Source organism: Meriones unguiculatus (assembly GCF_030254825.1).
Source record: "Meriones unguiculatus strain TT.TT164.6M chromosome 13 unlocalized genomic scaffold, Bangor_MerUng_6.1 Chr13_unordered_Scaffold_39, whole genome shotgun sequence".
Lineage (NCBI taxonomy): Eukaryota > Metazoa > Chordata > Mammalia > Rodentia > Muridae > Meriones > Meriones unguiculatus.
Genome location: NW_026843648.1, coordinates 4662959 through 4680742, shown reverse-complemented (window position 1 = coordinate 4680742; position 17784 = coordinate 4662959). Strand labels below are relative to the sequence as shown.

Genomic DNA, 17784 nt, shown 5'->3' with positions numbered 1-17784 from the left:
ACAAGATACATACAATACACACATGGACATAAATTTGATGGTGATGATGATGAAAACGATAATGAAAATTTTTAAAGAATGTACAAGATAAGCATAGAACCTTAAGAAGAAACCTGAGCCAACAGCAACACAAGCTTTGCCTCATGTCCTTTTGATGTGAGTTCAGGAACATCTATCTGGGACAATGACCATGGAACAGGTAAGTCACAAATTATCCACCTAGAATTAAAGTCTACATGGTATATACTCACTTATAAATGCGTATTACACATATAATGTAGGATAATCATACTAAAGTCTGTACAACTAAGGAAGCTAATCAAAGAGGACGACCCTGTATATGATGCTCAATTTTCATTCAGAAGACAAATGGGACAGACATCAGAAGATGGGGAAACAGGGAATATGACAGGAGCCTACCAAAGAGGGCCTCTGAGATACTCTACCCAGCAGGGTATCAAAGCATATGCTGAGAATCATAGCCAAATTTTGGGCAGAGCACAGGGAATCTTATGAAAGAACGGGGAGATACAAAGACATGGAGGAGCCAGGAGCTCCACAAGGAGAGCAACAGAACCAAAAGATCTGGGGTCTTTTGTGAGACTGGTACTCCAAACAAGGACCATGCATGGACATAACCTAGAACCCTTGTGCAGATGTAGCCCATGGCAGCTCAGTGTCCTAGAGGGTTCCCCAGTAATAAAAACAGAGAGTGTCTCTGACATGAACTCATGGGCTGGCTCTTTGATCACTTCCTCCTGAGGGGGAGGCAGCTTATGAGGCCACAGAAGAAGACAATGAAGCCAGTCCTGATGAGACCTGATAGAATAGGGTCAGATGGAAAGGAAGGAGGACCTCCCCTATCATTGGACTGGGATAGGGGCATAGGAGAAGAAGAGGGAGGGAGGGTGGGACTGGGAGGAAATGGGAGAGGGGGCTACAGCTGGGATATAAAGTGAATAAACTGCAATTAAAAATAAATTAAAAATTAATAAAAGTCTGCATGGAACATTGAATTTTCATTAATTTCCCAGTAATTTTGTTTAATCATTCTTTCTCTAGTGGTTTTGCCTTTAATGAATCTTTAAAAGGAATAGGAGAAAAAGATTTCACTTTATAGTTAAATATTTGAGGTGACTGACAGCCATCATCCTGTCTCAGATATTCGCAACTCAGACTCATGCATAAGATTCTGCCATTAAAGAAAGAGAAGCAAGAAAATTTGAACACAGGGAACTTCCCAGAGACTCATACTCCAACCAAGGACTATTCATGGAGATAACCTAGAACCCCTGCACAGATGTAGCCCATGGCAGTTCAGTGTCCAAGTGGGTTACATAGTAATGGGAAGAGGGACTGCCTCTGACATAATCTGACTGGCCTGCTCTTTGATCACTTCCCCCTGGGGGGGAGCAGCCTTACCAGGCCACAGTAGAGGACAATGCAGCCACTTCTGATGTGAACTGATAGACTAAGATCAGAAAGGAGAGGAGAACCTCCCCTATCAGTGGACTTGGGGAGTGGCATGCATGCAGAAAGAGGAGGGAAGGTGGGATCAGGAGGGAGGAGGGAGGGGCCTATGGGGGGATACAAAATGAATAAAATGTAATTAATAAAAAATTTTAAAAAAGAGAAGCAGCTGTAGTTATATTTCAGAGACAGAGCACGTTGCCTAGCACACTTAAGATCCTGGATATCATTCTCAGGACTGCAAAAACAAAACAGAAGCTAAAATTTTGTCATTGGAAGCTGGAGATATGGCTCATCAGTTAAAAGCACTGCAGAGGGTCTGTGTTCCCAGTACTGATTTCCAGATTCTTACATGCATCTCTAACTCTGGCTCCAGGGAACAAAGCACCCTTTTATGTCTCCTGTAAGTACTACACTCACATGCACAAACCTGCACACAGCCAAACACAGATACACAATGAAATCTTCTTACTATATGAAGCTATCATTACCCAGAACCCATAGTGAAGCAAAATATTCTAGTTACTTTGGTTCTCAAGAAGATCCTAAGCATGCCATGAATAGTAAATGCTGGGGCTAGAACCATAGAAATAAGTTCAGAGGTTCAATGACTATGCAGAAAACTCCAGTATATGAAAAATTCCCCAAAAGTGTGTATATTGGCCTGTTATAAGTGGATGCTTCAGAAATAGTCAACCAAAAGAAAAAAATTGTTGAACATAAGCCTGGTACAAAGAGGAGATTTTAAATCTAGTGCATACTTCTGTGTCCTAGAAGTTGAAAACCCCTTCAAGATTTTTTCCAAATAAGTGCAATAGTACCTTCTCAGAATCTACACTGGGTAAAAAACAAACTCTTCTTTGATTGTTCACAAAGTCAGAATATCAAGACTGAATGAGCTGGAGATCCTGGCATTTCTGATGTAGAAGTTTCAGGGTTTTTTGAAAATTCAGATGTGTCATGTGATGTTTTGCTACAGGCTGTCTTGCGAGAGGGCATGTGATGTCTTGCTACAAACTGTCTCATGCAAGGGGCATGACTGTCCACCTGAAAACACCTGTGTGTGAACTCTGAGGAGAGGAGATATATAAAAGCCCACAGACAGTGAGATAACATTCTCTACAGCACTTTGCTGGTCTTCTGTCTTCAACACTTGACTTCCCAGAGACAAACATTCCAGAGAACTTCCTGGGGAAATCCAAATGAGGCTTGCAGCTCTCACTGACTTGCTATGATCTTCTGAATCATGCTGATCTGTGTTGTAGTTTGGTGTTGGCCTTTGGACTGGACTGCTGGGTTCAGGTCAATGAAGAGTGGACTTGTTCCAAGGAAATACTTCTAAAATGTCTACAACCCCTTATTACTAATAACCTTCTTTTCTTTTCCTACCTCTGGTCAGTGGGTGGAAGAGAGCCAGAAGTGTTGAAGAACCTTAAATAAAGTAGGTTTGTTGAAAAATCTAAGCCTAAACACTTCACTTACTGTGAAGTTGAGTCTCAATAAATAGGGCCAGAGAGATGGCTCCAAATGAGAAGTACTTGACACCAAGCCTGATAACCTGAGTTCTGTCCCTAGGACTAAGATGCCTGCACACACAGTATAATAACCATTCTCTCTCTCTCTCTCTCTCTCTCTCACACACACACACACACACTCACATTGTTAATTTGGCAATAGAGCCCTAGGAGACACACAGAAATTCTCTAGAACTATGAGAACACACAGTATGAAGGCCTGAAGTCTCAAAGTTTTCTCTCAAAGAGCACTTATTAGAATGAGCCATAATTGGCAATCAAGAGAAACCATATGAAAAGCTCAATCAATACCCACCTTGTAGTAATTCAGTACAGTTCCTAAAAAGGCCAGAGGTGTGGGCCCAGGAATTCCCTGTTTCTTAAAAACTCCATGTGTACGAGTCCCAAACCTATAAGGAGAAAGAGAGAGTCTTGTAACCACACACAAGAGAAACATGACCATAACCAAAACAATAAAACAAATCAACATGGCTGCCCCTCCAGTTTCCAGAGAGTTTAGGAAATGGTGAAGGAACCTGTGTGCATGGCATCACACTGTTCATTTCTGTGCCTACTGAGTTCTGGTGGATCTAGGGTTCACACAAAAGTCAATCAGGCCGTATCAGGTGTAAACCTTATCAGTAAACCTCACCAAGAGGGAATAGAAGAAGGGTAGAGATACCCAGAATATCTGCATAACATCAGTATGAACTTTGAGATGTAGTATCACTGGAGCTATTGTTCAGTAGTAAAGGTATTGCCTACTAGATATAGGCTCTGGCTTCATTACTCATACCACTAAAAAATTAAAATGCAAAATTAATTCCGTTGTCATTTCATTTGGGACCTTCAAGATGACACCACAGGGAGAGACACTGGCTGCCAGTATTGATAATCTGAGTTGGATCTCCAGGACGCACACAATACGAGGGAACTGATTCTGCAAAGTTGTCCTCTGAACTACGCATGTACACACACACACACACACACATACACATACACACACACACACTGTAATAGTGATGCCCCTAACCAAAATGAATAAAAACACAAAATTTTATAATGTTTATACAAGACTTTATTTCAACTTCTGCTATTACTTTTTAAATTTTTATTCTGGTGCCTGTGGAGGGTGTTGGATACCCTGGAACTACAGTTAGTGGTGACAGCCAGCTCCTTGTTGATGTTCAGACCTGGGTCCTCTAAAACAACAGCCAGTACTCTTAGTCACTGAGTCATTGTCTTTCCAGCCCCAGCTTCCAAAACCAGTTGTGACCTTCCATACAAAATAGGTCTGAGTATTACCCCAATCACTAGGACATGGTCTGGGGAGGAACTTTGGAGGTTACTCACCAGTAGAGGAGCATGAGACTGATTGCCAGGAGGACCCAGGTTTCCAGGGAGAAAGCTGAAATCAGATCCATCTTTGCTTGTCTGTCAGCAAATTACTCCTATGTGCTCTCCCTCCTGCTTTGCATGCTACCTTTTGCAGGGCTTCCTTTCTGCCCAACTGTGCTGTAGTGAGCACAGCCTTCAATGTTATATAATGGGAAGATGGGTGGGGCAGGGCTCCAACCAGTAGATGGCTCAGCTTTGTTTCATCTGGACTTTGGTATCCTCTCCAACTTGAATGTTTGTAAAAGTTTATTCACAGCCTATTTTGACCTCCTTTGAGTTCATATTCTGTGCAGCAATCAATAAACAACTGTGTCATGTAAGTGAGACCAAATGCTCTTCCTTTCCATAAAAATTCAACCAAATTTATTGATATGAAATCCTTTTCACCAAGGCTCTCCTCATCCAAGAATACCTGAAATAAAGCCAAAGTAGTGTCAACCACAGATCTTTACAGAATGTCTTTGTCTACCCATGACAGATACTTTGTCATTTATCAAAACTTAACTCAGGAAAATGTGGCAGTCTGTCTGAGTCTGCCTGGACCTGGACCCCTAACAATAAATTAACTCCCACACATGGTCATCTTCTTCACTCTAGACCACAGTGAGGGTCTTCTTGTATATCCCCCTTGACAGACTGTGAGGCTACTCTGGACGTGGTCACCACTAGGCAATAGCATAGTCATTCAGACACACTTGTCAAGTGGGGTCAGGTCTCATGGACGAGTCAGTGGGCACAGTTTAGTGTGGGTCATGATTCATGGATGTTAGGAATGAGATTCATGGCTGCAAGTGACTCCTGACAGCTACGGGTCACAACAGAAGACTTACAAAAAGCTACTATGAAGCTTATAAACCATTTTGTTCAGTTGCTAATATATTGTAGAGAAGGTGTTTTTTTTTTTTTTTTTTTTTTTTTTGGAGTGATGAAATGTTCTAAAAGGGACCAACTGTTCACCTTCTTTAGCTTTATCAATGCTTCATATTGAGAAACATATGTTTGAAACCAGAAAGTTATTGGGTTTTGGCCTAAAATCTGAGCAGTTTCCAGGAAATCTTTGTTGGCATACTGGGTAAAACAACTAGATGAAACAGAAATTAATCTCTCATAACCTGGGCAGATAATTTTGAAGATATGCACATATCAATCTCTTAAACAGTTCAGAGCATACCTCTCTGACATGATAACTTTGTTTCCTGGGGAAAATGGTATTGACTGTTGTTATCAGAAGTAACTTTTCATGAAGCAACTATTAAGAATTAGTCCACATGTTCTAGAGAAATAAAGACAGAACATTTCCTGAAACCATTAGTCTACCATGGGAATCATAATAGTCATTTTAAATACCTTTACAGTTGAGCCTGGAATAGAGAACTTTCACTGGGCACAAAATTATCCTTTTCTTTCCTGGTACTAACCAAAATGGCTACAGCAGTTTGTAGATGAACCACTGAAGTGTAAACATTCTGTAGTAATCAGGGGAGAAACCACTGTGATGTCACCATTCCAAGGCTCAAGCCATAACTGACAAAGTGACATATGCATTTCATTTCCTTAACACTTTTAAATTCAACAAGTTCTTTTGAACAATTTTTGCACTAAAAGTGTTTTATTAAATTTACGTTTTTACATAGCATTTACATATATATGATAGCTATATAATATGATACATATGATTTTTAGATATTGATTAAAATCAGCAGTAATGTGCACCTCCAAACTACAGTGTACTATCAAAAACAGACATCCAATGACAATATTATGTTGCTTACTGTTTTGTAAGGACAAATAGCCTAGTCTTATCCATTTATTTTTGGGGACATGATAACCAGCAGAGGTCATTTCATAGCAAATAACCTCATGGATATGACGTTTAGGAGAAAGCACATGTGAGAAGAATCCAGACAGTGAATAAGACATTTCCTTACTCTCTTCCTCTCTTGATGCAAAGATTACAAATAATTTCAGTAAAACATCAATCTCTCTAAATGGTAGCGCTTCCAATGACAGAATATCTTCAATACAGACCTTGTCTCTTAAAAAGTGACACTACCTACCATCACTGCAATACTTGAGACTAAACTTACAGCAAATTATCTCATGAGCATCAGCCTTTTCCAACCAAAGAACCAGGATATAAGTCTTTATACAGTGAACAGTAAGACATTCCCACTACTATAAGGATCCTTTATATTATTCTTCAACAAAAACACCAACTGACACCCCAATTTGAGCACTGTTTTAATGGCACTATAGTATTTTCTAATTCTTCTTTTTTTTGTTGTCTTGTTTGGTTTCTTTGCTCATTTTGTTTTTAAGATATATATTCCGGAATATATGGAATATTCAGCATATTTATTTTTTCTAATAAATATAACTGAAAATTAGTTTAATATTTCATATTGTTGCATAGTATTTGAGGTTCAGGCATAAGAGTAAGGATGTATATGGTTATCAAATATGGTGCTTCTTTTAAAAACCATTTTACTAATAATAGATATATGGTTGCTTCAAGTCTGGAAATACAATGGTTAAAATAATTTGTAATAAGAATTTTTAAAGGGCATGAGAGTTTAATTTCTCAACTATATAACAATGAAGATGATGATTGGTTTACATATGATAAAAATCTTTCTCTTTAGTGTCCCAACCCGTGGGACTTCAACAGGTTCCTAAATGGGGGGGGTGTTGGAAAGAATGAAGTAAGACAAAGAGACACAAAGAATGAGGCTAAGTCTGTTTGTCTGATCAAAGCCTTGTTTATTTGAAAATTTTACACAACTATATAGGGAGAAGGCAGGAAAAGGGGAAGGCTAATTTACTGCTGCAGAAGATAGCAAGAGTGCTTTATGGTTTGAGATACCTCCTGCAAGATACCTCAAGAATGTTTCCTTAAGATATCTCAAGGATGTTCCAAGGTGTTCTCACATAAATCTATCACCCATGACCTAGGGTCCTTGTGCAGCTGTTGGTAACTTTTCCACTAAATGGCATTGGCTCCACTAAATGGCTTTGGCTCACTAATTGGCTTTGGCTTCAGTAAATAGCTTTGGCTCCCAGCATCTCCTCCCTTCTTAAACAATTTAAGAGGCTAGCAGGTAGGTTTTGAACATGAGGTCTTTTGCAGATGGTGGGCATTAACCAGAGGGGGGAAGTAGTGACCTGATCCTCCCAAGGCATTTTGCAGCCTTTTCGGGTGTCTCTTTGGGGAGGAGAGGAAGACCCCATCAACACCTAAGGGCATCCCCAGCAGGTTGTGGTTAGGGGTAATCAGACACCAACCTCTATGCAATCAGGTTTGCTTCTCAGGGGACTCAGAAGGGGGCAATTGGGCCCTCCCCCTGCAGTACTTTGTCTTGCACCCCTTATAGGTACCCAAGCTACATCAGGCAAGCATTTATCTGAGTATGCTGTTCTCATGAGAGCCAAATGCAAGTAGTCAAGACCCATGTGATAGACTGTCAGCAATCTTCCTTGGGCTCAGCTAAGCCTCTGTCAGCCAAATCAAGTCTGTGATAATGAACTTGTATAGGTTTAGATGCCAAGGAGTCAATTTGTTGTTTTACAAAGCTAGTAAGTCTTTTAATGGCCCATGGGTCAAAAGATATGAGGAGAAGGAAACCCACCATGGGTCCCACAATTGAAGGAAGGAAGGTGGTGAGCCAGGGAGAGGTTGAAAACCAATTATAAAACCAACTCTCCTCTTGTTCTCTCTGTCTCTTTCTCTCTTCTAGGCCTTCCCTAATCTTATCCATGCTGTCCCTTACAATCCCAGTATAATCTGCATAAAAGCAGCACTCTTCCTTCAGTGAAGCACAGAGTCCCCCTTTCTGAAGGAAAAGCAAGTCTAGCCCTCTTCTATTTTGTAGGACAACTTCAGACAGTGAGACGAGGGATTTCTCCAAGTTGGTGATGCCAATCTCCAGTCTCTCAACATCCTTGTCAATTGTCCAGCAAAGGTCAGAGTAATGCTTGTTGGAGAGAAGGAGAGAGATTATACCCGTCCCAGCACCCACAGCTCCGAGGCCGAGGAGGACAATTAGTGTAATAGCTGTTATGGCCTCTCTTTTTGTTCTAAGCAATGCATGGTCATTAATGGGGTCCCAAAACCGGGCAAAATCTTCCCCAGAATAATAAATCAGGCGGAGAATTAATTGGACAAGGACACAGAAGGTAGTAAAATTGCTTTTGAGGTGAGGGGTATATATGCAGGGTATATATACATTACTGCAAATCTACCAGCTATCGTTGCCTGGGAGGATATAATTGGGAAAGTGGTTTGATGGTGTAATGGTTACATTACAAAGATGTCTGTGTTTCTGAAGAATACTGTTGCCTATGCATAACTCAAGGCCAGAAACAGAAGTCACCGTCAATCTAGCCTCAGCCTGTTGTGACCATCTGCATTTAGAATGGTCAGAGGAGTAGAAGATTTCCTCAGTGACAGCAATGCCTTCATAAAAGGGTGGGGCAGAATCATACCAAAGCCAACAGGACTCAGTAAGTTCAGGGTGTGTATGATTCAGGGCTAAAAAGGTATGATTAACAAGGTCTAAATTAATATGGCGTGTATCAATCCCATCTTCAATCAAGGAGGGGATAGGCTTATCAGCAAAGGAAGGAGTCGGGGAGGCAGGGACATTTTGCTTAGGCTCTGTCCGTGCAGGAAAATCATTTTTCTTGGGTTCTATCTGTGCGGGAGGGGTGAGGACAGGATTGGGTCCAATAGCTATGGGTGGAATAGCTGATTCTTTCCTTAAGGTGAGGTAAATGATAACTCCTGGACCGTTCACACCTACCTGCATGCTCACACCTCCCTGCATGCTCACACCTCCTTGCACACTCACACCTACCTGCACGCCCCCACCTCCTACCACACTCACCTTTTACCACACTCACACCTACCTGCACGCTCACAACTCATACCAGGATCACACCTCTTACCACGCACATGCACATACCTCCTACCATGCTCACACTTCCCTGCACGCTCACACCTCCCTGCATGCTCCTCACAGTTCCCTGCATGTTCCTCACACTTCCCTGCAGGCTCACACCTCCTACCACACTCACACCTACAAGCACGCTCACACCTCCCTGCATGATCACACCTCCCTGCATGCTCACACCTCCCTGCATGCTCACACCTCCAACCATGCTCTCTCTGTCTCTCTCTGTATCTGTCTCTGTGTCTGTCTCTCTGTGTCTGTCTGTCCTTGTCTCTGTTTCTCTGTCTCTATCTCTCTCTGTGTGTCTCTCTGTCTCTGTCTCTTTCTCTGTCTTTATATAGCTCTGTCTCAGTCTCTCTGTCTCTGTCTCTCTGTCCCTGTCTCTGTCTCTCTCTGTATCTGTCTCTTTGGCTCTGTCTGTCTCTCTCTGTGTCTCTCTCTGTCTCTGTCTCTCTCTGTCTCTCTCTGTATCTCTGTCTCTGTCTCTCTGTCTCTGTCTCTCTCTGTGTGTGTCTCTCTCTGTCTCTGTCTCTCTGTCGGTCTCCATCCCTGTCTCTGTATTTGTCTCTGTATCTCTCTGTCTCTTTCGGTCTCAGTCTGTCTCTATCTCTGTCTCTCTGTGTCAATGTCTTTGTCTCTCTCTATCCCTATCTATGCCTCTCTGTCTCTGTCTCTCTCTGTGTCTGTCTCTCTGTCTCTTTCTCTCTGACTCTGTCTCTCTGACTATGTGTCTGTCTCTGTCTCTCTGTGTCTCTGTCTCTGTCTCTCAGTATCTCTGTCTATGTCTCTGTCCCTGTCTCTCTCTGTCTCTGTCTTTCTCTGTCTCTGTCCCTGTCTCTGCCTCTCTCTGTATCTCTGTCTCTGTATCTCTGTCTCTTTCTTTCTGTCTCTGTTTCTCTGTCTCTGTCTCTCTGTGTCTCTGTCTCTCTGTATATCTCCATCTCTGTCTCTGTGTGTGTCTCTGTCTCTCTCTGTCTCTCTCTATCTCTGTCTCTCTGTGTCTGTCTCTGTCTCTCTCTATCTCTATCTCTCTGTGTCTGTCTCTGTCCCTGTCTCTGTCTCTCTGTATGTCTGTCTCTGTCTCTCTGTGTCTCTCTATGTCTCTGTCTGTCTCTGTCTCTGTCTCTCTGTCTTTCTGTTTCTGTGTCTCTCTGTGTCTCTGTCCCTGTCTCTGTCTCTCTCTGTCCCTGTCTCTCTATCTCTCTCAGTCTCTGTCTCTGTCTCTCTGTCTCTGTCTCTGTCTCTCTCTCTCTCTCTATGTATCTGTGTCTGTGTCTCTGTCTCTTTGTCTCCATCTGTGTCTCTGTGTGTGTCTCTGTCTGTCTTTCTGAATGTCTCCATCTCTGTCTCTGTGTGTGTCTCTATCTCTCGGTGTCTCTGTCTGTCTCTGACTCTCTCTGTGTCTTTCTCTGTCTCTCTGTCTGTGTCTCTGTCTCTCTGTGTCTCTGTCTCTGTCTCTATCTCTGTCTCTCTGTGTATCTGTCTGTCTCTGTCTCTCTCTATCTCTGTCTCTGCCTCCGTCTTTGTCTCTCTCTGTGTCTGTCTCTCTGTGTCTGTCTGTCCTTGTCTCTGTTTCTCTGTCTCTATCTCTCTCTCTGTGTCTCTCTGTTTCTGTCTCTTTCTCTGTCTCTGTCTCTCTCTGTCTCAATCTCTCTGTCTCTGTCTCTCTCTCTGTCCCTGTCTCTCTGTATCTCTGTCTCTTTGGCTCTCTCTCTCTCTGTGTCTCTCTTTGTCTCTGTCTCTCTCTCTGTCTCTGTCTCTCTCTCTGCCTCTCTCTGTATCTCTGTGTCTCTCTCTGTGTCTCTCTCTGTCTCTGTCTCTCTCTCTGTGTCTCTCTATGTCTCTGTCTCTCTGTCTCTGTCTCCCTCTCTGCCTCTCTCTGTATCTCTGTCTCTTTCTCTCTGACTCTGTCTCTCTGTCTCTTTCTCTCTGACTCTGTCTCTCTGTGTCTCTGTCTCTGTCTCTCTGTCTCTGTCTCTCTCAGTCTCTCTGTCTTTCTCTGTCTCTGTCCCTGTCTCTCTGCCTCTGTCCCTGTCTCTCTGCCTCTCTCTGTATCTCTGTCTCTGTATCTCTGTCTCTGTCTCTGTCTCTCTCTGTCTCTGTCTCTCTCTGTATCTCTGTCTCTCTGTCTCTGTCTCTCTCTGTATATCTCCATCTCTGTCTCTGTGTGTGTCTCTGTCTCTCTCTGTCTCTGTCTCTCTGTGTCTGTCTGTCCCTGACTCTGTCTCTCTGTATGTCTGTCTCTGTCTCTCTGTGTCTATGTCTCTGTCTCTGTCTCTCTGTCTCTCTGTCTTTCTCTCTCTGTGTCTCTCTCTGTCCCTGTCTCTGTCTCTCTCTGTCCCTGTCTCTCTATCTCTCTCAGTCTCTCTATGTCTGTATCTCTGTGTCTGTCTCTCTCTCTCTGTGTATCTGTGTCTGTGTCTCTTTCTCTGTCTGTCTCCATCTGTGTCTCTGTGTGTGTCTCTGTCTCTCTCTTTCTGCATGTCTCCATCTCTGTCTCTGTATGTGTCTGTCTCTGACTCTCTGTGTCTCTATCTCTGTCTCTGTCTCTCTGTGTGTCTGTCTCTCTGTCTGTCTCTGTCTCTCTCTATCTCTGTCTCTGTCTCTGTGTCTCTGTCTCTCTGTTTCGGTCTCTGTCAGTCTCTCTCTCTGTCTCTGTCCCTGTCTCTGTCTCTGTGTCTCTGTCTCTCTCTGTTTGTCTCTGTCTCTCACTGTCTCTCTGTCTCTGTCTCTCATTGTCCATGAACCTCAAGCATTTAAGCTCATTTAAATATATTTGAATGTGTTTGATTATATTTAAATACACATATATTTAAATAAATTTGAATGTATTTAAATACATTACCCGATGTGCTGGAATGAGCTGTGGAGCTCAAAGAATGTCCTTCCAGGCCAGTCCCTCCCAGCTCCTCAGATGTCACCTCCTGGAGGTTGGTCTGATGGTAAGTGCTATCCCTCTGGATAACCTGCCTGAGGGGTCACACGGGGGTCCTTGTCCTATGACCTGGGTCACATGACGCTGCCGGGGAGGATGGCAAACATGTTATTAGTATGTTATAATGATGTGTTATAATGATGTGTTATCAGCTCCTTCCCTCTGGGCTCCGTCCACATGACCGATGGACTTGACCCTGTGTGCAAATCCTTCAGCCCTCTGTGCACTCATTCATTAATTCATTCATTCATTCATTCACTCCTTCATTCTCCTCCTCCTTCTCCTCTTTCTCCTCCTCCTTCTCCTTCTCCCCCTCCTCCTTCTCTTCCTCCTTTTCCTTCTCCATCTCCTCCTCCTCTTTCTCCTCCTCTTCCTCCTTCTCATCCTTCTCCTCCTTCTATTCATCCTTTTCCTTCTCCTCCTCCTCCTCTTTCTCCTCCTTTTCATTCTCCTTCTTCCTCCTCCTACTCTTTCTCCTCCTCCTCCTCCTCCTCGGCCTCCAGAATCCAGGAAGCATCTTAAAGTCTTGGGGAGACAGTTGAAAGGTCCGAGCCCCCGTCCTCACCTCCACCCCGGAGTGTCTGACTGTGACCCTCTCCTCACCTCCCTGCCCCCCTCACAGCGTTCTTCACCCACAAGGTGGAACACGAGAGTAAGACCCACAAAGGCAGGAGCTTCCAGAGGACCGGGACGCTGGCCTTCGAATGCGTCTACACCTCCAAGTGAGTCCAAACCCGGTGGGGGCTGCCGGCTAGGGGAGGGAGGAGAGGGGAGGGGAGAGGAGGGCAGTGATTCGGTTCCTGCAGCGTTCTGGAGCTCTGGGAAGCCAGAACGATGGTTCACAGAGCGAATCCGGGACTTGGCCGGGCCACACGGAGAGACCCTGTCTCGAAATAACTCACAAGCAATGCGGCAGCCTGGGAATTCTTTCTCTCTTTCTTTCCTTCCTTCTCTCCCTCCTTCCTCCCCAACTTCTTTCTCTCCCTTCCCTTTCCCTTCCTTCTTCTTTCCCTCCCTCATTCCCACTTTCCTTCCCTTCCTTCTTCTTTCCTTCCTCCCTTCCTCCCTCACTCCTCTTCTTCTTCATTCCCTCCCTCCTCCCTTCCTTCCCTCCCTCCTTCCTTCCTTCCTTCCCTCCCTCCTTCCTTCCTTCCTTCCTTCCTTCCTTCCTTCCTCCCTCCTTCCTTCCTTCCTTATCAAAAAGGGGCAGGCCAAAGGTAGCCCAAACAAATGCAAAAATCCAGGTACAAGATGCCTAGCATATCCTTAAATGCTAAAGGTGAAAGGGAGTTTATATAAAGTTTGGATACAAAGGCCCATCCCGTGTAAAAAAAAAAAAAAAGGCAAGCCAAAAAATAGCCACAACCAATGTAAAAGCAAAGTACAAGATGCCTAGGGTATGCTTAAATGCTAAAGGTAAGAGGGAGTTTAAATAAAGTTTGGCTATTAAGGCATAACTCCCCATTCTATATAAAAAGGGGGACAGGAAAAATAGCTACAACGTATATAAAAATCTAGGCCTAAACCTTCAAACAGGTACAAGATGCCTAGGGTCTGCTTAAACTCTAAACTAAAAAGGAGTTTATATAAAGTTTACCTAAAACATGCCTTTTCTGTTGCTCAAGGCAACCAGCTTGTCTCTCTAATGGGAGACCTCTCAGGAGATAGGTAGAAGCTTGGCCTAATGCAACACTTACCCAAGACTCCAAAAAAGATACTTTGATTTATCCAACCTTGTTTTTACTTCAACGTGATAATGATTGTATGTTCAATAATAATGGTAACTTATATTGCTGATCCCTTTACATGGAAACAACTCTCACCCTGACTGAGACATAAAAAATAATGTCTCCAGTCAAAACATCAATCATACATGGCCAATAAATCCTTGGCTATAATATCTTCAAAAATTTCATTATGCCATTATTTAAATTTGCGTAAATAAAATTGGCTTACAGTCTAGTTTCATCCTGCACATTTCATACATTCATAATTTTAGAACTGTATGATGTTTGTGAGAAATTATATGTGTTCAGAACAAAAGGACTGGGCACTGGAGATGCTGGATCAAACCTGACAGAATCCTCTTTCCAGCATGCTGAGACCTTAACATATCTATTCCAGCATCTTGCATGTTCCAGCATTCTGCTTGTTCCTGCCTCAACTGCTTCAATTGCTGTTTCTCATCAATATTTCAATATTATTTGGTGATATTTGACAAAAAAGTGGGCTTCTTCTTCAGACTATGTTATCTGAACTGAAATTTCTAGGCTAGGTGTATGAGCGAACATACCTGTAGGGTAAGCAGTCAGTAGGCAGAGGCAGGAGGATCACATTGCCAGACACATTTTTAAGAAGGAATTTATGGTATTAATTTGTTGGTGGTCCCATCATTATTTCATTCATTCTTCATTCCTTCCGTCCTTTCTTCCGATTTATTTATTTATTTATCCACCCATTTATTTATTTATTTATTTATTTATTTATTTATTTATTCATTCATTCATTCATTACACAGTGTTCAGCCTACATGTACACCTGCAAGCCACCAGAGGGCACCAGATCTCACTATAGATGGTTGTGAGCCATCATGTGGTTGCTGGGAATTGAACTCAGGACCTTTGGAAGAACAACCAATGTTCTTGTCATATGAGCCCAACCCTGGTCCTACTTTGTTTTAGCTCATGTTCCATAAATTTTCTTAAACATAAATGAATGTGTAAGACATTAAGAAATGTCTTAATGATTCTTTACTATGGTCACACATAAGTTTGAACAAATACTGCTGAGTTCATCTCAAGAGCTCACGTCACCATGTGGTGAATTAAATTTATCATTGTGTTTTCAGGATGATAACTATTTCTTACCTATGACCACTAGGAAGCTGTAAGCTGCCTTAGCTGATCAAACTGGATGGATGAGTAAACAGCAGCTTTTAAGCCAGCCTTGAACTTGTGATCCTCCTGTCTCAGCCTTCTGAATGCTAGGGTTCCAGGGTTGGGCTGCTAAAGTGAGAACAATGAAGCAAATGATACATTTATCTGTTTGCGTGGGGGGGGGATTATCACATTTTTACATTTCCAAACTTTATATGCATGACATATCTCCCACTTTTAATAAAATATTAAAATGTGTCACTCTGTCATGTAGCCTTGACAATCCACAAATATGCCCTTGATTTTTTCTGTTGCCATCTGTTGCTGCTCAGGGGGCTAACTGGTTAGTCTGGTTTGTGGCCCCTTGGAGAAAACTAACTTTAAAATTTATTATTAGTATAATTTAAAGAGGTAGTGAGTGTTCTTTTTGGAGGGAGGGGAACTTTATTGATGATCCATAGTGTATTATTTTTTTCTTTGAAAATTTATTATTTGTAGAGTATTCTGCCTGCATACCAGAAAAGGGTGCCAGATCTCACTATAGATGTTTGTGAGCCACCACATGGGTGCTGAAAATCAAACTCAGGACCTTTGGAAGAGAAGCCTGCACTCTTAAGCTATGTGATGTCTCTCCAGCCCCATCATTTATTATTATTTTATTTTTTTAAATTTTTACTGATTTATTGTACATCCCTGTCATAGACCCCTCCCTTCTCTCCTCCTGGTTCTACACTCCCTGTTTCCCCTATCACCCCTCACCTGGCTCCTCAGAGAAGGGGATCACCCCTCCCCTGTGTCCACCCACCCATGCCACCATATCAAGTCGCATCAGGACTCAGTGCATCCTCTTCCCCTGTGGCACGGCAAGGTAGCCCCAACAGGGGAATGTGATAGAAAGCTAGCTTGTGAGTCAGGGTGCATTCATATGTATGTTGGTCCCGTTGTGTTTAAAAAACCTTGTTACCCTCGTGTCCTTCATCCCCTCTGGTGCTTACACTCTGCAAACAGAGTTCCTTGAGCCCTTGAGAAGGAATTGCTGGAGACATCTCATTTAGGGTGGAATGGTCTAAGGCCTCTCACTGTGAATCAATTGGTTTTGGGTCTCTGTATTTGTTCCCATCTGCTGCAGGAAGTTTTCTATGATGGCCGAGCAAGGCACTGATCTGTGAGTATGGCTGCTCCTTTAGCACAACTATAGCATTTACATTTCTCTGATGTCCCTGGCCTGTGTAGACTCAGGCTCCTGGCCACCCAAGCCATGTTGGATCAAGGTTCCTTTTCATGGAGTGAGATTCCTGAAACTCAACCAGATATTAATTGGTCACTTGCATGAAATTTGTGCCACAAGCACACCAGCAAAACTTGTACCCAGGTTACCATTGGAGAGTGAAGGGTGTATGGGTGAGTTGGTGTGTACTTTCCTCTTTAGGTGGACTGTGGTGAATGTTAAGGGGAATGTGAGCACCCACAAGCACGCATGCCATGTCTTCAATATCTTATATATTGTTGAAAAAGCAGGCACTTGAGAATAACTATAAAGTTATGCTCCAAGAATCTGACATTTGGTGGAAATTAAACTTTCAGGAATTAGCATGGCACCTCTTCATTTTCCTAGTTCCATTGTATCCTGTTATTTTCAGGTATTTCAGACCGAACAAAAAACATCTGTTCAGGCTGGAAATGGACTGTAGTTTCCAGGTTAGATATAGCAGTAGCATAAAATTAGGTCAGTGGTGAACTATACTTATCTGTATGCATTATTAAAAACATTTAGATTGCAACATGTTTATATTCATGAATAGACTTACATGTATTATAGGGATTTTATGTAGATAATTCACAATATGATTGCCGAAAACTCTCTCAAAAATTTACTGTTATTTCATCAACTTACTTCTTTTATATTTATCCTCCTTCATAATTAGAGTACCTCCCTGGTTTATCCCAATCAGATCAATTGTACCTGCCATTGTATTGTGTCCCTCCCTACCATGCTTTCTTGTTTCTACAGTCATTCCATGATGAATACTCACAAACCAACATTTGGAGCTAGATGCCCAAGAGTAGAGAATGAAAGATATTTGTCTTCTGGATATGAGTTACCTAAATTATATTTTTCTTACTTACATCTATTTATATGTATGATATTTATCATGTTAAACATACTTATGAGTTTCCATATCCTACCTATTGTGAACAGAATAGCAGAGCACCAAGGGCAAGGCCATGGTGGCTGTGGAGGTCTTCCACAATGAAGGCGACTGAGCAAGTATTTGTAGAGTGGGATGTCGAGTCATTTTTATGTATGTCAAGGAAAAGAGAGCAGGGTCAGGCATCAGATTCATATTTCTGTTTAGAAAATTCTCTACTCTGATTTCTGGGATGGTTCAAGCTGTTTAATAGACATCCCACCCCTTTACAGAGATTGATTTTCATGCCTGTTCTGTAGAAGAATCTCATATACCACCCAAATCTTCTTAAACTCCCAAAAATAACAAAGAGAACAAGTATTTAGTTCATGTACTATTTATATCAATTACTATCATATAATTACATTTCGAATATGTATACTGTCCACACATTAATAAGTAACATGCATAACTTACTAAAATATGTTTTTAACAGCAGTTTTTATTCTGAAA

At 42.3% G+C, this 17784-nt stretch overlaps 1 protein-coding gene across 1 annotated transcript in view; it reads right to left on the bottom strand.

Annotated features, from left to right (window-relative positions):
- LOC132651087 (zinc finger protein 120-like) overlaps positions 1 to 4761 on the bottom strand; it is an 83134-nt gene extending 78373 nt beyond the window's left edge. The window contains exons 1-2 of the mRNA XM_060376384.1: positions 4338 to 4761; positions 3301 to 3394 (exon numbers count right to left, since the gene is read on the bottom strand). Of these exons, the coding sequence (XP_060232367.1) occupies positions 3301 to 3394; positions 4338 to 4408 (165 nt within the window). The 5' untranslated portion in view covers positions 4409 to 4761. The remainder of the gene's footprint in view (positions 1 to 3300; positions 3395 to 4337) is intronic.
- Positions 4762 to 17784: the final 13023 nt, after the last annotated feature.